This window comes from Diadema antillarum, unplaced genomic scaffold (genome assembly GCF_040938485.1).
Source record: "Diadema antillarum isolate AM-2024a unplaced genomic scaffold, OU_Dant_1.0 seq00001076_RagTag, whole genome shotgun sequence".
Taxonomy (NCBI): Eukaryota; Metazoa; Echinodermata; class Echinoidea; order Diadematoida; family Diadematidae; genus Diadema; species Diadema antillarum.
In genome coordinates, this window is record NW_027271899.1 from 1785248 (window position 1) to 1807774 (window position 22527).

The following is a 22527-nucleotide window of genomic DNA, read 5'->3' on the forward strand; positions in this document are numbered from 1 at the left end:
ATTTTACTGTGGCGCTGTTACCTGCGGTAGATAGCAATATTCAACAAAATTTGAGCATTTTTTACGAACTGTACAGCAACCACAAAATAAATTTCTTATTCTGAAACCAACTTTTTGCATCCCGTTCAAAATTGTTCCACAACTGACACAAAACTATCCCGAAAATCACCAGTTTTTATCTGTTCCTTGCTGTGAAGTGACTGATAGGAAGATGATTTCTTTCTTCATAGTCGTGTTTGTTTTTTTTTTTTAATCACCAATTGCTTTCACGGTCAAGAGTTTAAACCCTCATGCACGTCACATTAATTTCATGTTCATAAGAATGTGTGTGAAATTTGCGCATATTATTGACTCATTGGCACACAAAAGGTTGGATAAAGTTGATTCATGGAACGAAACTTTCTAGCTAATCATGTACGGTGTACCGGATTTGCGGTGACAGACCTGCAGCTTACCTATATAGCTCGGCACACCCCTTGATGAATGATCTCAGTATAGTGAAATATCACTTTCTATTCTTAGATTTAGAAGCTGAAATAGAGAACAGATTTTTTAAAAAGATTTGTATACTATCAGCATGCATTATGTTCATAATTGTGTATGTGTCTGTGCGTATATGTATGTATCTGACTATATCTGAGTTCATTCTTGACCATACCCTTTCAAAGTATGTTAATTTTTCTCAAATAAATGCGATTACACGTTCTTCTCTTTAATCATTAGTTCAAAAATTGACACCTTTTTAAAGAAACCAAAACAGCCATATAGAGAAATTGTCCTGATCTTGCTAATCATTTTGATCGAATGTTTGAGAAATTGGTGCGGAGGCTAACGATACATTTCCCGAGTCCCCCCCCCCCCCCCCCCCCCTCCCCCGCCACCAAAATATAGACATAAACATTTCAAATCAACGGGAAGGACCAATAAATATAGCTCCACGGGAGATCGCATTTCCACGTAATTCACGTTTGAATGTAATTCACCTTTGAAAGTATGCTACTGCAATAGGTGAAACAAGATGGGAAAAAGACTTATAAGAAATGAATTTTATCAGCAGTTACGTAAGATTTAAAAACTCCCGTGGGAAAAAAAATGCATCCTGTTTGACCATCAAGTGAAAACAATTACTCGTGACTGCACCGGGACGCAGCGTAACGTGTCTTCATTTGTAATGGACTGACAATTAGTGGGCCGTCAATATTGAAATCTGCTAATGATGTTGTTCATCACTCCTTGATTATGTCAATACTCAGATACATGCTTGAAGTCTTGTTAAAAACAAGCGACGCTACACGTTGATTGGGTTAATTGGTGTACAAGCGTTATTTCGTTTTTCATTTTACCGTGAACAACTTTTTGCTTCTGAGCAAACGCGAATGCAATGGCGGTCGCATTCATCTCAAAGTAAGCGGGACAAAGAAGGAACAATTAGTCATGTGAGTGGTTTGCACAAAGTATGATAGTCCAATTTGTATATCACCGTGTTCGTGTTGGGTTTACAATTTGTTTGTAGAGTTTATTTTGCAATTTCTATCATTATTTTAGTTTTGTTATTAGGTTATCATGTTATAATGTTTAATGTTGTAATGTTAGTATTTTTTAGTTCGTGTCATTATTATTTTCTCATATCTAGTTCAGATTGCTGAGTTTATTCAGATTTTATTTTGTGACGCACTCATAACATCTAAAACTACAGGTATGATGATATTTTGTAATATGAATTCACCAGATTTTATATTTAAAACAAAGAATTTGAAAAGTATAATCCAAGTTATGTTGTGTCATAAATTGATGAAATTGTATTTTATTCTTTTGTCATTTTACTATGTATACACAATTATCGCAATTCAGCTACTCAGCTGCGAAGATGATTGAATAAACAATGAATTGAATTGAATTGAATTGAATTGAATTGAATGTTACTTAGTACGTTTAATTTCCTTTTCCTTTTCTGTGGTTCACTTTTAGCTTGACGGTTCCCTTGAGTGGAAGCCGAATAGTAGAAAAGATTATACATACCCTTCATAATAATACGACTAACAATTACTTATGAAAAACGAATCAACCCTAGCTATACTGTTTCACGGGGATAGCCCCCGCCCAACACCGCATATTCACTATATTCAAGCTCCAATAAATAACAAGTGTTAGTCCTTGCAGTTGATAAGCAGTACTCACTGTTTAAAGGTCACAATATTTTCACTGTTCCAAATTTTCACAAAGTATCAAATACTTATATATTTTGACTTTTAGATTTCTTAGCAAAGATGACAAGGCTTTAATCGGTAGCATGGATCACTATTATCAAACCTCTGACTACATTAAAAAAAACACCGCCAACATTGAGACTGATAAGAACAGAGGAAGCAACGTCCGTCTACTATAAAACAGAGGATAGTTGTGTTTTTCCCCATTTTTATCTGTGTATTCCAAAATCCACGAGCAAACTAGTTGCTAATCCAAGCCTTCAAAATGATTGAATACACTAAACAGTTACCAGTGCTCATTTTTTTAATGATATTCCTTTTTGCTCCTGGCTATAATACAGCCGTTATTCCACAGTAAAGTACTTGACAGACTTTAAACACGTAGAATTTTAACAGATGTGTGCATTCCTTTAAAACGTAAGTCCTGCTTGTTTTATCATTATTTTTATGCAATTAAATCATAATACCAGTACCTGTAGACATTATGTGAACGCATGCATGTAGATAAACTATTTAATGTATTATTGATACAGAAATAACCATGTATGTACATTGGTATATATACATATGTATAAGAGAGAGCCTGTGAGTGTGTGTGTGTGTGTGTGTGTGTGTGTGTGTGTGTGTGTGCTTTCTAGGTAGTTTGTATGTGGATGCAATTGGTTTTTTTCTCATTTCATATGGATTTCTTAACGTTGCCAATGTGTTTCAGACGTTCTTAGGATAATTATGTCTACTAAAAAGATGCCATGCACTTCTGTTCCGAAATCTTCCTAACTTTTGTTAATGTTTATATTTGTTTCCTTCCACGCGTCTACTTTGTTTAGTTATTTAATTTCATAACCACAGACATACACGCACACATACACACACATATATATACATAATTATATCTATGAATATATATATATATATATATATATGTATATATATATATATATATATATATATATATATATATATATACATACATATATATTCGTCGGGAATATATAATTTATTGAAGATTGATGAAAAGTGCTCGATATTGTATACAGGTGTTTATGTTATATACGTATATGCTCACGTGGACACTATAATACAAAACACTTACGTCAGATATCAGAATACATTCAAACGAATACAGCATTCGTGAACGAATAACGTTTATTTTAGTAGTGATAGACCATTGCTATGAAGTCATTGACATAGCATTGACAGTCACGGTCAAAAAATACATGGTAAAGACGCATTATATCAAGCAAGTCGCGAGGAAGAAGCATGGAAGAGTGTAAAAATGAGGACGCTGGTTTACAAAAACCGTACAAGAAACAGCACTTGAAATGCAAATCTGATGAAAGATGGCTTACGACTAAAATCAAATGCAATGTACTCATTAATCGTTCTCTATATGGATACTTTCGCCGCTGTTGAAGTGTGTGGTTATTTTTAGGTTGTCTTTAACACGTGAGGTGCTATGCAAGAACTGAGCATACCATAATTAAAAGTTGAGGAAAGAGGAACTGACTGTGTAAAGCAAACTGAAAGAAAACATTGCTTCCAACCTCGCAAAAGATTGCATATCATAGGCATGTTAGAGGAGATTGTTAAGAGGAACACGCAATTAAACTCCAATCAATATGCAGAAGCCGACATCCCCAGCACAGTACATCACCGGGGAGAGAGCCGTTATTGTCTCCCTGTATGTGCCATACGTTCACACAAGCGAAGATGTCCCGCCCCTTATAGAGTGAGGGTCCGGCCACAATACATTTACCACCGACTCAATCATTACCTATGCTAAGGGAAGAAGCGTTTATGAATTTCTTCTCTTCTCTTCATCTTCATGTTGGCATCGATACACGACAGTAATGTATCCCACCATGCAACTTTCCCATTATCGTACAACAATGTATCATTATACTAACTGACCGTTCATGTTCATTAACAGCTTCATACCAAACACACATAACATAGCTTTGAGTGACATTCAGATAGAGCGTTTCATAGTATGGATTAATATCTATCCATCACGACTTTTACGAAATGTCCCCGAAATATTCCACAAGACGTGCTTTGCCGGTAGTATTGCCAGGGGTAAAACAAGCTCCGCATTTGTTTTGAAGAGTTGAATGATATTTTCATCAAGATGTTATCATTTTAACAGAAGGTTGGGCTTTTCCAGTCAGCTTGATATTATTTCCAGCATTGGTACGTGGACTGCAAGGCCTTTGTGTTCGTATATTGCTACAAACATGTTTCTTTATGATCACTCGTTTCAGTCAAAATTATGAACACTACTTTTGGTACAAACAGTATGAATACACGGGATTTGAGTTACTACTTATAAATAACGTGATCGATGAAAATCAACAGTGGAACCGAGATAACCCTGACAAGACTTACGCGATGAGAAAGGTTCTCCTACAACTCCTCAACCAATTATAGCAAATCATTATTTGCTCAGTTGTATCCCCGCTGATTAAAAACGATTTTCAGCGATATTTCCTCGTCGAATGTCATTGTTAAACGACTGCAAATAATAAGGCATTGTACCATGGGTATAAGGAAATTAGTGAACAATATTAGAAAGAAAAAGAAAATTTACGCATACTATTCTTACAATAATATCTGTACTCCATAATGAATGGACATTGTAAGATTATGATAGTTTGTGGTGTCTGTCAATTCAAACCATATTTGAATCGATTACCCACTACAGCCCACAATTTCAGCTCACGTCTTGTTCTTTGATGCACGCACACGACTGGTAAGCTCACACGCAATGAATGCAATTTAAAAACAAACTAGAAACACACACACACACACACACACTCGCGCGCGCTTTCTCTCACACACACACAAGTTAAACCATACGCACACACTTGTTGACAGCTACCAACACACCAGTAATTAACGCATTAATTTTTTTAGCAGTAAATTCATGACAATTAGAACATCTCACGGCAATACATGTCAGATGACCAAAGGAATGAAGAAAGCTGTTGAAATTCTCACCTTTATATACTCGGAGCATAAATACATATGTGAGAGGTAGAAAATATTGAACATAACCCGGATGTTCCAAAATAAAAAATGTTATTGAAAATCTAAGGATATTCGTCTCGTACTGACTTTCCTAATACATGTAGGCTACGTTACCATACGAGTGTAAATATACGAAAGAAAGGGAGAGAGAGGGAAAAATACCGAACGGGAAGTAATGATTATTATATTTTGGATCAAAAATGTATCCTCTATAGTGATTGTTTGAAAGAGCCATTACGTGATTATAATGATATTATGTATTTGCAATTTTTTTAGAATGTTGGCATGTTTGACACGCCATGATACAGTAGTTGGAAAATGACGTCGGTTTTAAAGATGACATTTTCCAAATAGTGCGCTAATTGAAAAATGATGTCACAGCTATACTTGTGATGAACAATCAACTCCTTCAAAATATGAGTACATGTTGTATTCAGCGGCCATACGAGTGCTCGAATAACTACCATGGGCAACTCTCGCGGTGTTACGGCTTCTCTGTTTTACAATTTCCGATCCCTGGCTCAGTGGCCGGTAATGGCCGGATATCGATAGAGCGTAAGACTACTTTAAGGTAGGCCCTACAAGATAGGAAAAAAGGTAAGACGTTTTTCTTTTTTCCCCTATTTTGTTTAAATTCTTGATCCAAAATGTAAATACTTGGCCAAATTTTGAGTTTCTGGTTAAAATTCGGAAGGTAAAGTATATCTGTATAATATTATTATGATTGATCAGTTATGATAATAATCCGTTCTAGGACAAGGTTAGTCGATGTAAAGGGTGACTGTATACAAATAAGATCCAAACATTTTAGTATTACAATGTATGTGCAACTGGATGTTTAAGGGAAGTGATCAGTTCGATGGTTTCTATTATGAGAATTTATCTTGTGACATTGTACAGAGAATAAATCTACTTCAGATGTATAATATCTATCATCTTTTTATTACCGTGACGGATTTTTCAAGTTTTCTTGTGTCTTTTTTTTTTTTTTTTGTATTGATAGTGCATCAATTTAATTCGCCCTGTATTTTGTTCACACGGTATCCGAATAGCTAAGTAATCAATGTGAAACCAGCAAGAAAACGTTATACTGCCCTCACAAGGTTACAGGTGGCCAATTTGTTTAGGTGCTGGGAGTGAACGATTAGGCGTAAAGCGGATCTGCCCGTCCATCTCTGGGTAAGTGTATGGTTACGGAAAGCAATATTTGCCCGAGATACGTCCTATGCTTCGTAAAAGGGCAGACCATTTTATTGCTGTGTTGACGACGCGTAGTCTCAATTTGAATCCTTATTAGGTTAGTTCATGTTCGAAAGAAACAACATTACCTAATAACTGGGAGCATTGAACGGAAAATTAGATGAAAAAAATCAAGGGAGAGGGCGAAACTATAAATAAGTTTGTTAACCTCACACAATCACATCGTTAGCTTGATTACAACAACCCTGAGCAGATTTGTTTTAATATTATTATTATTATCATTATTATTATCATCATCATTTTTCTTCTTCTTCGGGGTTTGGAAAAATCTAAAGCCAAGACTAGCTTGATGTAAAAGAACGATATGCACGTATACCCTTCAGCTACGAGAGTAATTCTATTTCACAGTTATGAATATTATTAACAACACTAAGCGTTGCAACGAAATGAAAAACACATTATTCCGCTTCGAAAGGTTCAATGCTTCAATGCTTTCATTGATTTGAAAGATATCATTAACAACCTAAGGGAACGACCACAAACGAATTTGTAAAATAAATGCATAACTTTCCGCGTTGGTTGTGCAAATTTGGTTTGTTTTGCAAGAAAAAAGTACAGACGAAAATGTCAATTTGAAAAAAAAAAAAGAGAAATCATCGTTAAATATTCGAGGCACGAGCCCTATGAGCGTGTCATAATTTTCTTGACAGTCTAGAGTCGAGCTGATTTCTAATGCAATGGACTGCATCTACATCAAAGAAAATTTCCTAAGAAAGGAGCACAAGCGAATGGGCAAATCAGAATTGCAGAGTGTGTGGTCTCTTAAAAATACAAAAGAAAAAGCTCAGAAACAAACATGAAGATGAATATTACCTCAACAACATTCTCATGCATTCAGACGTTCCCATGCATTCAACAGGATCATAAAAGAGTCTCTTTGTACAGGGATAATACATCATTATTTTTTTTTTTGTCACAGTGATAGGTTTCTCTGTATAATGATACAAAATGTACAAAGCATGCATTGCATTCGTCTTTCCTTCATGTCTGTCCTCACAGCCTCTTTCTCGCTACACAGATTCTACTAAGACTTCGAGGAGACAGCAGACGACGTGTTGCAAGCACACTTGGATGATAGCGCGCGAAAACCAAACCTACAAACAAAACCAATCCAGCTGCCTTAACAATAGCGAAAATTGCTTGTTGAACATTTATCTACTAAAGGCCATATCGCGAAACAAATGTAGGCAGTGGTAACAACATGTAGAACTCGAAAGTAAAGAAAGAGCTAAAAAAAAATGGTCAGTTCTCGCTCCGGCGAGTCTCGCTGAGTCAGGATGATTAACAAAGTAGTCAGGATGATGAACAAAGTAGTCATGCTCTTGAAGCATGAGCGGTCGGTCAGTTTTGTCCCTGATTCATGATCATTGCAATCAAATGATGACATACTGTCTTCATTTTAAGAAAAGAATCCCATCTCTTCATGTTTTTTAGATTGAATGGTCGAAATCGCAGGAGTGAAAATACTGCCTAAACATTTCCACTCTCTGACCCCTAAATTCTACCCGTCAAGGATTTTACACGAATAATGACCGTCCTCTTGAGTCCTTGTCTTCACATGCATGTGAGCGCTGACCTTCTCAATAACTGCGTTGACCAAACAAGTGTAAGTAAATCTATCAGAAGGGTACGACACGAAGTTCAAATAATAAGCTACAGCTATCACTGTACCAGTCAAAGTGTTGTCTACAAACACAATGAAATGTCATTGAATCTCAAACTGTCCAAGGTTAGTCGTCTCTCCAGGATATTACACCCCGTGTCAGGGTCATGTGTAGAGCCTTTGTGACAAGACAAAGATCGGGCAAGATGGCGACAGTAAGTAGAACAAGTATAAGTATACTTGCTTCTTGTCACCCATTGCAGTCACGTGTCACGGTCACATAAATAAGGATGTCGAATTTTGGTCATTTCAGGACCTTCTAGCTACTTTGTCGTTGTCACAACGTCTCGGTCAATCACAATTAGTCACCTAAACGTAGTTGGTCATCTTAGTCCAATCAGGGCAATGGGGGAAAGATTATTTTACAGACGTACGTAAATGTTACGCTCACATTCATAGCAAAGGTTGTTCCTGACAAAACAGAAACTGACGCATGCAAACTGTTTGTCCACGTGATTGAAAACCATGTCGAGGAAACAGATAAGATAACTGTAGGATTTTACCGTAAGTAAAAGAAGGAAAAAGTCGGCAGATACTGATACCTCAGTCAATCCGTCTAAGGTTGTTGGTCAAATGCAAAGTGTCGAGACGTGTTCCAAATGATGCTTCGTCGGTTAGATTGTCCGATGTGTAAATGTGTTCGATAGTCGTCATGAAAAGCTCTCCCATTTAATTGTCTTTAGTCGGCAAAATTCGCTGTGAAAGTCGTATCAACCAATATCCGATTCGCTTGTCAGAGACAGACATACAAACAAACAGACAAAGATAGATAGAGAGAGAAGAGGAAAAAGAATGGTCAGCCAGTCGGTTCGTTACGAGTCACCAAATGTAGAAAATCTAGATTAGAAAACGCGATTATTGATGTTTATCTGGTAACAACCCGGTCGTGATATCGTAGTGATTGTTAAACGCATGTATCGGTCGTCTCCCCTATTTACGTGCAGGAGTCAAAGTTGTCAACTGATTCGTGAGTCATCTTAACACGTCATCACAAATTTGAATTTTAGTTAACAATACTACGAAGCTATTGGTCAACGGGTGAGGGTGACGTGTGAAGAGAACAACAGTCAGTGGTTAGTCAGGAATGTGGTGTCACCGCAATATCTACCTTACCGTTCGTCTACACATTATAGTTACGTTCAGACGGTGATCGTTAATCTCGAGGATAAGTTAACTTCGAGAATACGCTCCATGGGGCGCCAAGTGTTGCACGGTCGAGTACGTGACGGATTTCGTGACGAAATCGACCGTGCGACACTTGGCGCTCCATAGAGCTTATCCTCGAAGTTAGTTTATCCTTAAGGTTAAGGATCACCGTTTGACGGTAACTGATAGTTGTCAGTACACGTACCAGTCGTCAGCAAGGTCAGCAACGTCCCAAAATGCAGCATAGAATTTCATTTATCAATCTTTATAAGTCCTCAAAATGAAGCCTGAGAAAACACAAATCAGGCCAGTTGCCACACGGGAGTGTGGGAAGAAAATCTTTCCAGTAATAGAACGGAAGCTCGCAAGTCAACGATTTTAAATTTTGAACTATTCGTCAACTCTTGATGTTTGTAATTGATTCGTGTGTTGTTTTTTTTTTTTTTTTTGGAAGGAAATTATTGCAGTCATCCCCTTTCTGCCTTGATTCCTAAAGTTGAAATTTCAATAACATCAGTTGACTCATTTTCTGTTTACATGTGTCTTCACAGCGGCCGTGTAGCCCAACATAAATCGTCTGTTCAGATTTTTTCGTTTTGAATATGTTCTTTCTGCCGTGTTTTGTACTTCATGTTTACCCCAATATATGCCCCCAAAAGACACGTTTGAATGTGTGTTGTTTTTCTCCAAATTTGCTTAACCCGAAGATGTCATCGTAGTATCATCTGTCTCTGTTACGTCATACGATTGTCATATCTAAATTCGGGAGGCAAAAAGCGGGGAGGAAGGGGGGGGGGGGGGGGTGAACTTCCAAGCTGTCACTGCATCAATTATCAAACGGTACTCAGTGTTTCAGTATGTCTTTGTCAGTTTGAGCATGGCTCGAGTTACGTCAGTCGAATATCAGTTCTCCAAATCTTCGCGCTTTCCATGACTCCCTTGCAGATTGCCTTACATTACCTTCTTTAGTCTGTTTGCATGAACTGAATTCTATCCCCCTTCCGCGCCGTGCTATGTAAATGCCACCAATCCAGGATCTCAGTTGCACTAATGGACATGTGCGCTCACAGCACAATTCTGGGCATGCAAATCATAACGCATAATGTCATAAGTGCCCACCAGTATTGTCATGTAGGTCTGGGCTGCGTCACGTGATTCCTACAACATTATTTGGTAACGACCGCGCTTAGCGTCGTGCAAATCTGTCGATTAGGTCAAATATCAATCTATTTCTATCTTCTTCATCTTTTTTTTTTTCAATATCATATCATTCTGTCGGTCCCGTTTGTTTTATACATGTATTTCTCTACGGATATATAAAAAAAGAGAAACTATGTCCTCAAACGCATGAATGCAAACGCACAAAAACACAAGAAATTGTAATTTTCTTGAGAAAACATACAGAGAGGAGAAAACTAATCACAGTTAGTCTAAGTCAGTCTCCAGCAAACGTCTTTGCAATCACAATATATTTCTGTTGTCGTCCAGTGTACAGATACATGTGTGATAATAAAAGTATATAGGTAATGTCGTTTTCGTCTTCTAAGTACTCTTTCTCTGCTTTCCAATTGATCGTTTTGGCTGGTCCGTAATGACGGAAAACCCGATCATTAGAGGCCATCTTGGGGGACGGTAAACTTTGCACTTCTTTCGAATCAGTCCGTAATTATTGATGAGAACGGGATCACGAGACACAAGTCGTCAAGTTAACGAAAGGGGTCTGTCACGTGCTTTTCAACACTACAAGAAAGCAAATGAAAGTGCAAGAAAAGAAGATTGTCGAGTTCCCATTTATTATTGCCTTTGTTCATGTGAATGTTACAATATCAAGAAGGAAGGTAAAGTGAAAACGTGCAAGCTTATGATGGACAGAGTGCGTCGAGGGATATTAATTTAGCAGTCATCTGTTATGGTCATTTTGTCAGTTAAACGTATGCACATATAGAGTGGCGAAGGAGGTCGGTGGTGAGTAGGATAGCGAGTAGGCGATTGTAGTGAGGACAGATATCAGCTTGCTTAGATGTAGTCACCATCCTGTCCTTTCTTTGTATTGATTCTTATCCATCACTTTTCAACATGTTCACCCATGTCAAATTCTCCAGCTTTTGTCCGCACAGGATTGACAAGCTACAATTCAAGAGACAAATAGAGCAGCTGCAAAAGTCGAACGTCTATTAAAGGATGGGGCCACTACAGCTCCATGATAAGATTTTAGTAGAGATCAAACGAACTCGTCAGACCTGTATTTGTCACGGTCATTACGTTATTCGATTGCCTTCGGGGGGTCTATTGGTCCCAGTCAACATGCCATTCGCAGGTCATGCGCTGGAAGAGCACACCGCAGAAGGGTGCACGACTTGCAACCGTTCAACGGTTTTCAGCAAACCTTTGAAACTATCTTCTTCTCGTACAAGCACGTTATTCGATATCATTGGGCCTCACAATAGTTGAGGCATGTGTGACATTGCACCTCCATACGGATGTTCCTATACCCCGAGGGGGAAAGGTTCGATCCATTAGACCCAAATGCGCTTGCAACACTTCATCGAACAACTATAATGATAGGAATCGCAGTTATGTCACACTGAGGAATCGGAGGATACGTTCGTGTAGTTCGTCGAGTTGGGTCGTTGCACCGTCTGACGTCGTACGCTGGTCTGGCTGGCCTCGTAGCAGTGCGCCGCCGTGTTCGTGTCGGATCGCTGGCTCTTGCCGCAAAGGCAGCAGCAGCCAAAGGCCTCTAGGAAGCCCTGGCGGAACTTCTTGTTCATGAAGCAGTAGACGATTGGGTTGATGCAGGCCGAGATGTAGGTCAGAAGGCGAATCATTGTGATCTGTGTGAGGACGAAGAATGGTATAGGGTAGACATAAATGAAGCATTAGCATCCATGATTTTCTCTGCGGAAGTTACAGGGGAGGGTGTCCATGGGACATTCTGTCATGTAAGTACACGCCATAAGTTATGAACAGAGAGTGCTCTCGCATTGGTAGAGAATCCGTTTTATTTTGATACTTTGTAGCCAAGGGGTCAGATAGCTGAGTGGTGAGCAATTGCTTTACCAGGCAATTGAAATCGAAAAAATCACTAAATGTCAGAACTGCGCCATGCAACAGGGTTACTGGTGCTCTGCGGTGTTACAACGCTATCTAAACAACCAAAGACCTTACACAATGTTTGATTTGGGCAGAAAGAGCTTATTTTCCCCGGACAGCATGACCCCAAGGGCCAATACTTAAATAGACCTTTCATGGTCGGCGAAGTTGACCTCAACGCACCTGAAGAGCGTCGACGCTCTTGTATGCCCCTTTTTCATCAAACGTCACCCAGACGTTCATGCACCAAATCGGCGCCCAGCAGACAAAGAAAAGGAGAACGAGGACGAGTAGCATCTTGACCACGCGCTTCTTGGCCGTGTTGGACGCCGTACTCCTCGGGGTAGCGTGGCCAGTCTCCTGCTTCTTGTTTCCGGTTCCTGCCCCGCCTCCTCCCCGAGACTTTCGCAAGAAACTCTCCGTGGCACTGTTGTCATCAATCGATGACCTTCGACATCGTTTACTCATGTCATTCAGCGGGGTTCCGTTCTCTTCTTTCTCTGCAAGTAAAAAACAAACAAACAAGCAAAAACAAAAACAAATAATATTGCGGGCTAGATTAGAAGTAGAAAAGTAAATGCCAGAATTTGTGTCCGTCCTTTCTTATCAAAGAGCACAAGAATATAGAAATGAAACACAATTATGATTGACACCACTAAATAGCCCGACTGCAGCGCGCCGAGTGGAGATGATTGCTTTTTCGAAGGAACTTACGTACGATATGACATGATTATATTTCTACTCCTCCTACTACTACTGCTACTACTACTAATAATAATAATGATAATAATAATGATAGTAATGATAATAGTAATAATAATGACGAAAATAATAATGATGATACTAATCATATCAATGAGGACAATGACGTGACAATGATGTTATCTATAAAAATAAAGTGACAGTGGTAATGACGATGATGGTGAAGAATATGCTACTAATAATAATGATAACAATAATAACATTGATGTGCAGGTGGTAATCTATTAAAGGTTTACTGACGACGTATGAGTTGGAAATTCACTTTCTGCTAAAAAACAAACAAACAAACAAACAATGTGAAGATAATGTGCGAACATTATTATATGCATAAAGTATGCCATTATTATGACGTATTCATTCTCTTAGATGTATGCGTAACAATATTTGATGAAAGTCGGTAAAAGATAAAAGTATGGTAGGCTATGCACGTCTTTGCTGCCGCTCTTCAACAGGTTGCGGTACCATTGCCATAATTATTTGTACCAATATCTGACCATCATACAATAAATGCGATCGAATGACCGGCAGTCCTAACTCGATATTATATCTCCACTGTGTCGATAAAATGGGCAGGAGAGAGAGAGAGAGGAAAAAAGTGTTGAATCTAAAGAAATGACGACCGAGAGGTTTTGCCCGGTCGACCAGCTCTTCTCTATCGATTGGTAATCAAAACGAGCGGGAGCCCCCGGGACGTGCTCGGAAAGAAATACCGAGAAAGAGGGACGGCGAGAAGGAAAAAAGAAAAAAGGCGAAAAAGAAAAGAAGATGACGTTGGGGAAAAATATGTATAAAAAAGAATTCTAGCGTTAAGAGGACCTCGTCTACCTACAAGTATACGTAAGTGTGCGTGTGTGTTTGTATGTATGTGTGTGTGTTCCTGTGGTGTGGGTGTGTGTATGTGTCTGATGTGTGTGTGTGTATCTGTGTGCATAATTATGTAAGTGTGTTTGGTGGGTCTGATGTGCGTGTATGTGTATGAAGAATTAGAGAATCTGTTTACCTCTTTTTGTGTTCCGCTTCTCGTAGTAGATACCTCGCCAGAGTTCCCGAATAATCAGTCCGTATGCAATGCACATGACGACCAGTGGAAGGAACATCAAAGCCATAAAGATGCACGTCTACAAGAGTGAAAAAAAGTACACACACACACACATAAACACAGACATAAAGTTAGAAATGAAATAAATTGCACTATCCACTACTGCAGCATTCGATATTCAGTGTGCAGCATGATTTTTATAGACTATGATAGATTCCTTCCTATGAAGGCGATGGATGAAATGTCTTGTCTTCGGTGTCCCGTGGGAGATTCCAGAGTTCCTAGTTTTGCAAGTATACCAGAAAGTGAGGCAAGATTTCTAAGGGCATCGTCGGATTTAGTCTTTAATGTGATTCCCGTTTAGTGCGTCCCAAGCTGTGGCGCCCACTTCACATATTAAGCTTGAGTGCATACTTTACTCGTATTTGGGAGATATGTAAGCTGCTTATATCCTGCTTATATCGATAGTAACATTGTTCACCTGAAATGTGGAAATAGACAGGTATTTTGTTTTGAGTGATGTTCATTTTCTATGTTGATCCTATCGGTAATTTGAGCCAAGTGTAATCCACACTTTTCATCTTCATGTGTGATAAAATGAGAAATAAACAGGGCTTTTACTGCAGCCACAGTTTTCCAGGTTGCATCATCCATCTGTAGTACTTTGTGGAGGATCTTTGATTCTCGAGCTGAAAAGGGCTAGTGGCAGCCCGAAGATGACGAAAGAAGAATGGATTCATGGTATGAAAGTGACCAATGATTTGGCGCTTTTGTATTGAATGCAGTCTCTGTTCGGCAGAAAGATGATTCACTAGGACAGCATGAAGTGATGTCGATGCAGGGCTGGTATTTTGTCAATCAGTTGCAATGAAAGCATCTCGACGGAAAAATTTCATGAATTTGAATAAGAAGAAATTGACTTGAAAGTTGATACTTGCTCTTCTTTCGGTGGTTGTATTTTTCTTGAAAAAACAAAAGAAGAATATTGCCGAGGTAATGTAAAGGGATTCTGACCTTTGACATTGGCACTGATGACAAGTTTCTCGTTAATATCGTTCTCTCGCACAGTGGTAGATCTTTGCATGAATGATCACACAACACGCGCATATCAGAACTTACTCTCATGTTACATTGATGTTGACTTCGGGGAAATTTTCGGGATATAATACAGGGAAACAAAATCTCCCGTCACATTGCTGCTAGATACACGCATTTAATTCCTATCGATTTTGTCTTAATTTCATTTCTTTTCATTTCATTTCATATCATTTCCAACAAAAGTATGAAGCACAATAAAACATGACATTTGCATGTACAAGCGAAATCATTCCAGCTTATTTTTTTTTAAAACAATAATGCAAAACATAGTTTAATGAAATGCATAGGCAACTGTAACTGAATCGTATCAACATTTGATCACGGAAAGTTGTCGGAAATGGAGGGAACTGCTAATGCAGTCCCCTCATGAGCAGTCTTACTTCACATAGGTTAAAAAGGTTCTTCCGTCGTCTATTCATCACGGCAATTGAGTCATGAACAGTGGGTGACATGCATGTCGGTTAGGATCCAGGGTTCCCTTTACGACAAAATGTCACGCGGGTCGCCCCCTTAAACTGTTCAAACCCACGTGTCCCGGAAACCGGGTTTATTTTTTTCATGACATCAACATCCTCCCTTTCCCTGCCAGCGCAGAAACAAACATTTGCTCACCATCCCCATCCCGGGACGTGCGGATGAGGCGGATTGGAGAAGGTATAAAGGAGACAGATGGAGAAAGGGAGGGAGAGAGAGAGAGAGAGAGAGAGAGAGAGAAGAGGAGGAAGGCTGTGCCTCGTATACGGAAGTTAATTAGCATGCCACGGAATCGAGGTGCATTGTGCTTTTCGTGTTAATGTCGTTACGAAGTGAACCCCATCAGAATGCTTCGAGGAATACCTGACACCCGCCCGTCCATCTGCTGCCTCTCAAAGGCCAGCAGGGGGGCACTGTCTGTCTCGTCACCCCTATTCCAAATGTCAGTCAAGTTTACGGTTCCGCAAAAGGACTCGGCATTTCCGACAACACTGTCCAGGGCTGCTGGTCACGTCAGGTGGTTTTTAAGCCATGCAGTGCGTATCAGTGAGAACAGTCGTTTCTTACGATTGCACAAACTTTTGCGATTGTTGCTGTGTATGATTTTGTGTGTGAGTGTGTTTGTGTGTTTGTTTTGTTTCTTTTTGTTTTGTTTCTGTTTTTCAGATTTTGGCAGAACACGAATTATGCAAAAGTCTTCATCCAATGTTGATTAAAATTATGCTATGTGGGATCGCAATCGTTTGGCAATTACAATTTTGCAGAAACTCCTGACATACACGTTCCTATGACTAACTTTTGAAAACGTCTCACGTTTGCTAATACCTAATACTCTAACACTGACGTGACAAATTTCACTCTCTTATACGTCATCTGCTCAATAAAAAAAAACCCACCAAAAACATTTTTCTCCAAGAATTCCGTCCTTGCAACACGATCATCTTTACATGGCTGTTAGGGGAACATACGAATTTCCGTGTTTGTCCTTGCCCGGTGCAGCAGTGTGCTGCTGTCAAACAAACTTTTTTTTTCTTTCGAACTGAAAATCAAAATGGCAGGCACGAAGCAGCAAGTAAAATACTATCGACTGTTAAGGTTTTTCATGTCATATAGAATGTCTGCTGAAATCAGTTAGAATACAGGCAGTCTCAAATGTCACTCGAAGTATATCAGGATGGAATGCAAAGACATGCCTTCTGACACGAGAATAAAGATGTCATACAACTATAGTTGTCGTGGTATAGACAAACTTATAAGTGGGATCCGAGCAAAGCTTTGCCATTTCAAAAAGGGGGCAATCTCTTCCCGTTTTTCTTCCAAATTACAAAATACCGATAGAGTAGCACACTCGCTGTTTGATAATCAAACGAATGTTCATACAGTGTCAGCACATATGAAGAACTCGATATATCGAGACTCTCGTCGATGTGAAAGGTCAAAAACGTGCCTGATTGGGGCCAGACAGGAGACCCTCTTTGCTCTGTTTCACGTGATTATCTTTCTTTCAGAGGAGTAATAATATTGATAGCGGCAGACTTGTCATCCATCTTCGATTCTGTTTCTTATCCATCCTCGTCTATGACAAAAAAAAGAATATCAGTGTGTTCAACAGAAATTGGGTAATCGACTGTTCAGTGGTTCAGTGGGCCTTTTTTATCTATGTATTTACTGACTATTTGACATTTCAAGAGAGGCTGCCTCTGAAATGGTGCACTTTATCAGAGTTACTTTTTTTTTCCATCTCAAGTTGAGCTTTCATCATAGTTTATTGGCTACTGATATCTGAGGAAATGCCTTTAGCGTCACAATACGTTGCAATTATCAGCATTGGAGAGAGCTGTCGTATTGAATTAAACAATAAGATCAGTAAGTGTGTATTCTACGTAATAGACGTAGATTTTTAGTTTTCTAAACAACTTTTGTCGATACAAGGAAATTGTCTTAACAAGCGCTCGTCATTGTATACTGTAGCCTCATCGATGAATGTGGGGGCGAACAGATTAAAGTGGAGATGGAGTGACATATCGCTCTGATTGATTTCGGATCTCGCCGTGCCGCCCAGTAAATGGTAAATCCGGGACAGAATATCTCTTTTGATATCCTGTGTTTTCTTTTTTCTTTTTCTTTTTTTTTTTTTGGGGGGGGGGGAGGTTTGTCTCTCTCTAACGTATTTTATTCTTCGTGCTTCCTTCTGTTTCTGTTGATTCTGCAACCTGTCAGAAACCTTTCAGAAACACAGGGTTTTGCCAGGAAGGAGCATGTGACAACTTGAAGCTTCACTTCTTCATAGTTTCTATCATGACATTTCTTAATGCTTTTCAGATCATTAAATGAAATTATAAAAAGACAGGAGGATGTTGATGAAAAAAACAACACACACACATACGTGAAACACCTTTGAATCCGTCCGTAGTAATCAAAATACCACTAGCGAATCTCGTCATTATAGTTCAGAGTGTATTCATAAAATGAATGGTGACTGCAAAAAGTATGTCAACACGTGACCTTCATTATTTGCGTTTATGTGCATACGGTTGTTGGATGAAAGAAGTTGAATTCCAGCTTGTGAAATCAATGCTATTAAACACTTAACGAATTACGGATGAGCTGGTGTGAACATACCTGGAATGGTGCACACTTAAAAAACACATAATCACATATCTTTCAATTCTATGTCTCCTATAGCCTCCAACTCCGGTGAAAAAAAAAGCAACCAAAACAAATGGCACAAGGATTATTTATACAATTGCCATGACCTGTAGTTTGTATAGCGCGTGCCGAGGTCATACACTATTTACATATTATGGTCTACATATTAAATACTGGTTGATGATTGGTTATGATGCATTCACGTGACTTATGAAGCGAGAAATCTGCGGTGACGTCACATCAGGAAATCATAATTCTAAAATTTGACTGGCTGCCGATGGGGCTAGATGTGTATCTATGTAGACCATACAATATGATAAAGGTATAATACTGCCTTGTCTCTCATTGTAATATAACAGTTGACTGTCCACTGGGAATTACATTTTCCCCTCGAGATAATATTTTCCTCAGCACTGTGCGCTTCGGTAAAATATAATCTCTCGGAGAAATAAAAGAGTGTCAAGCCTTACATAACACATTTGAAAAGGCAATTTATACTTGTAGATATTAGCCTCCAACGGTGACTTGAAAAAGGTTCACTTTAAAAGTCTTGCCACTTACGATGTAGACTTTGTGAAAGATGTGTGAGGTGAACTGTTCCCGGCACTTGTAGTAGTCTGACTCGCCCATCCGAATGTGTCTCGTGTAAATGAGGAAGGGGAGAAGGGCGAGAAAGGACAGGGCCCACACGGCGACTATGATCTTACAGGCGCGGGTCTTCGTCTGCCACGCCCTCGACGCCAGCGGGTTGCATATGGCGTGGTACCGCTCCAGAGAGATGGCGCACATTGTCCACACGGAGACCGCCACTGATACACCTGTTAGGAAAAAACCAAGTAAAAACGTTAGATCGATGCAGGCAGAAGGGAGGACGAGAGAGAGAGAGAGAGAGAGAGAGAGAGAGGGGGGGGGGGAGGAGGAGGAGGAGAAAGAAGGAGGAGAGACACAAACAGATAGAGAGAATAGAGAGGGGAAGGGACAGGAATCATGACGAAGGCGAGTGGCATTTTACGCGGAGGGCGCGAAGAGGCGTCACTTCATATCAGCAGGTAGCTAGGTGCGCGTGATCCAGCGGATTGCGAAGAGGTACAACCACACCTTTATTCATTACATTTATAATACGATTGGCTGGTCATCAAACACACTTTGATGTTGTACAGTAGTTGGTGTTGGTGCAATTGATCACGAAAATAGATTTGTATACAAGGCGTAGCCTCTTTACTAGAAGCTGCATGTTCTTCCAGAGGGCCCTGCATTTCTAAGTCCCCGAGCATTGTCAAAAATTGTCCAAAAAACACAGGAATTTTATGTGAACATGTACATAAACGACCACATGAATTGCTGAGGTAGACCATATCTTGCTGCAGATAGTCGCAGTGATTACTACACTTGCCGAGGAGTGTATTCCGACCCACATCTGTCTGAACATGTAAATGAGAATCATCTTTTGTAAACATTTTCCCATATACAAAAAAGAATACAAGTAATGGCAAATCTATAGACCTATACAAATTTGCCGTCTTTTCTTATCCCCGTTGCGGGAGCTATCCAAGAAACGTCTCTGTGACTACGGCAGTCTATCAATGTTAAACCTATACGGGAATAAGAGTGTAAAGAATCGTTTTTATTTGAATGTGGACTTCTGTGAATTCGGAGAACGATAACGTAGGAAAAAATGTATGAAGAATTTCCTTCGACATGATTATAGTATGCATACATATATATATATATATATATATATATATATATATATATATATATGATGAAGTACATATTCTGTTCCCAAATGTTTAGAGTAAACTGATTTCTTGTTAATAAAACGAAAAAAACCCGAGATAAAGTGTGAAGAAATTAATTAATTTATTTATTCATTTATTTATCTATTTATTTCAAATCTTTTGTCGCGGCAGCCCATTCACCAATAAGTAGTGGTCTTCCATGGAGCCCTGAATAATTTTGATGAACATAATTGTACATTAAGTAGCAAATCGTACGTACAGAAGATAACATAGATACGTACTTGGCAAAGATAATTAAATATATACTGTACATTGCACAGTAACATAAAAAATACAGTGTGTATTGATTACGCCGCAACAAGAGTTCACCAGAATGTCGATATATCAATTAAATCGCTACTGTACAGGAATGATTAGCTAGCACAGAATAAATTTGAGGTGTTACTTTAAAAATCAACTTTGTTAAAACAATCTCTTAAACGAATATATAGAAGAAGCTGATCTGATTGAATAATCTAGCTTCTTCCATTCAAGTAAAGAAGATACGACTGGGCTACACTTGTGGCAATCACAGCGAAATCTTGGCACACGTAGACTTCCACTGTCTATTAGCCTTGTGTAATGTTCATGAACATCACTAGGCTTAACTAAATGTACCTGAAGGTAAGAAGGTGCTAAGTTATGAACGCATTTATATATCATCATATAACGCGACTGAACTCGAAACGTTTGTCTAGTGTCATCCATTTAAGACTTTTAGATAAATCAGCCGACGGTGTGTCATAATATGTTTCGTCCAATATAATTCGTGCGGCCCTCTTTTGAATAAATGTTCATTTTGCCAGAAATATAACGACTGAAACGAGATGAATATTATTTTCATGCATATGATATTGTTTGTGATCCTCATTAACACAGATCTGGAGGGTTCAGCGCTTTCAAGGCGGGAAAATTGCACGTACAGTTAGACCTTCCTAACGTGAGAGAAATACTCTAAAAAATACGCGGAATCGAACGAAATCGACGCCTGGAGTCGGCGGTCATTACGCGTCTTATGTTGTTTTTTTGTTGTTGTTGTTTTGCGAGAAGGGATGGATTTCGTTAATAAGAAAGAAAAAAAAACACGTTGTTTGAATACTGAATACAGATTGCTCTCCGAGATTTTGAGACCGAAGTGTACATTCGATCATAAGGTAAGGATTTGTAGCACTTATCCACATCTCCCCATACGGAATGGAGAAAAAAGAAGAAAAAGAAAGAAGTTGCGCCCATCATGATAGTTTTAAAAGCATCATCAGAAGCTGTAGGTCATGTTCTTTGTCTTTGCCCCCTTCTTATCGGTGAATTATGGATTGGAAACACGTCCCTAAATCTCTAATGTTCTCAAAATAACGAGATTTATGGCGTGTCCCAAGGCATCCGTGTATCTTACTCTTAGATTGTAGATTGTCACCTTTCAGTTCTTCTTCGGTTGATGTTGATGTTGATGTTGTCGCTGTTTTCACTGTTTTCACTTCGTGATCTTATCCTTTAGGCCTCTCTCCCACACACATAGCAAATGGAGAATCCTGGAAAGTCTAAAGTCTGTGGAAACTTCCAACGCAATATTCACGAATAAATCAGTACCGAGAGGAGTTTTATTTCATTTCATGTTAGCGTTGGTTTTATGAGGCTTTTTTTCCTTATCTATTTGTTTGTTTGTTGTTGCTATGTCCCTGATTTACTGATTACTGATTATACACATAAGAACGCTTTACTATATAAGTTTGGTGAAGGAATAACACCAGCGAACAGCCGTGGGGAGACGTAAAGTGGGCATCATCATTTTATTTTTGGTTGTTATTAGAAATATGAAAAATACACTGATAATAGATAGCGACAGATAGTACTGTATATCTGGACTAAATCTGGACTAACATGAATACGTTACGGCTTTGAAGCTCCTGATATACTGGGGGAATGAATTTGTGAAAATGTAAGATGGCAATCAAGTTCATAATGTCGTGCCAAAATGAGGGAAAAGAGGGGAGGGGGAAAAGGAGGATTCATGGACAAATAAATTGTACAGTAGTCGGCGGTTTGTCGGCGGTTTGTCGGCGGTTTGTCGGCGGTTTGTCGTCCTGGAACAACCAGGATAAAGCAAACAGTCGAGGGGGACAAAAACCGAAGAAAAATAAAACTAATGATCGTGCTTACGAATGTCAGTAAGCACTTGTTATAGTAGAGATGTGTTTGTGAGTTTACTTCCATCTGTTTTCTCTGTTTAAGCACATTTTGTGATGAAAATACAATGAATCAAATTATCCAACAGTTCAAAATGGAAACAGAAAAGGTGAAGAGAAAGAACAATTATTTGTTAGTTCTTTTGTT

The 22527-nt window shown here is 39.0% G+C and overlaps 1 protein-coding gene across 2 annotated transcripts in view; it reads right to left on the bottom strand.

Moving 5' to 3' along the window:
• Positions 1-6209: 6209 nt before the first annotated feature.
• The window catches only part of LOC139743388 (cholecystokinin receptor type A-like), a 148849-nt gene continuing 132531 nt past the window's right edge, over positions 6210-22527 (bottom strand). The window contains exons 5-9 of one of the 2 annotated variants that reach the window (XM_071653873.1): positions 18980-19236; positions 14159-14276; positions 12580-12890; positions 11907-12137; positions 6210-6409 (exon numbers count right to left, since the gene is read on the bottom strand). In XM_071653873.1, the coding sequence (XP_071509974.1) occupies positions 6320-6409; positions 11907-12137; positions 12580-12890; positions 14159-14276; positions 18980-19236 (1007 nt within the window). In that variant the 3' untranslated portion in view covers positions 6210-6319. Of the gene's footprint in view, positions 6410-11906; positions 12138-12579; positions 12897-14158; positions 14277-18979; positions 19237-22527 lie in introns of both variants that reach the window. The other variant, XM_071653872.1, reaches the window with a different exon arrangement.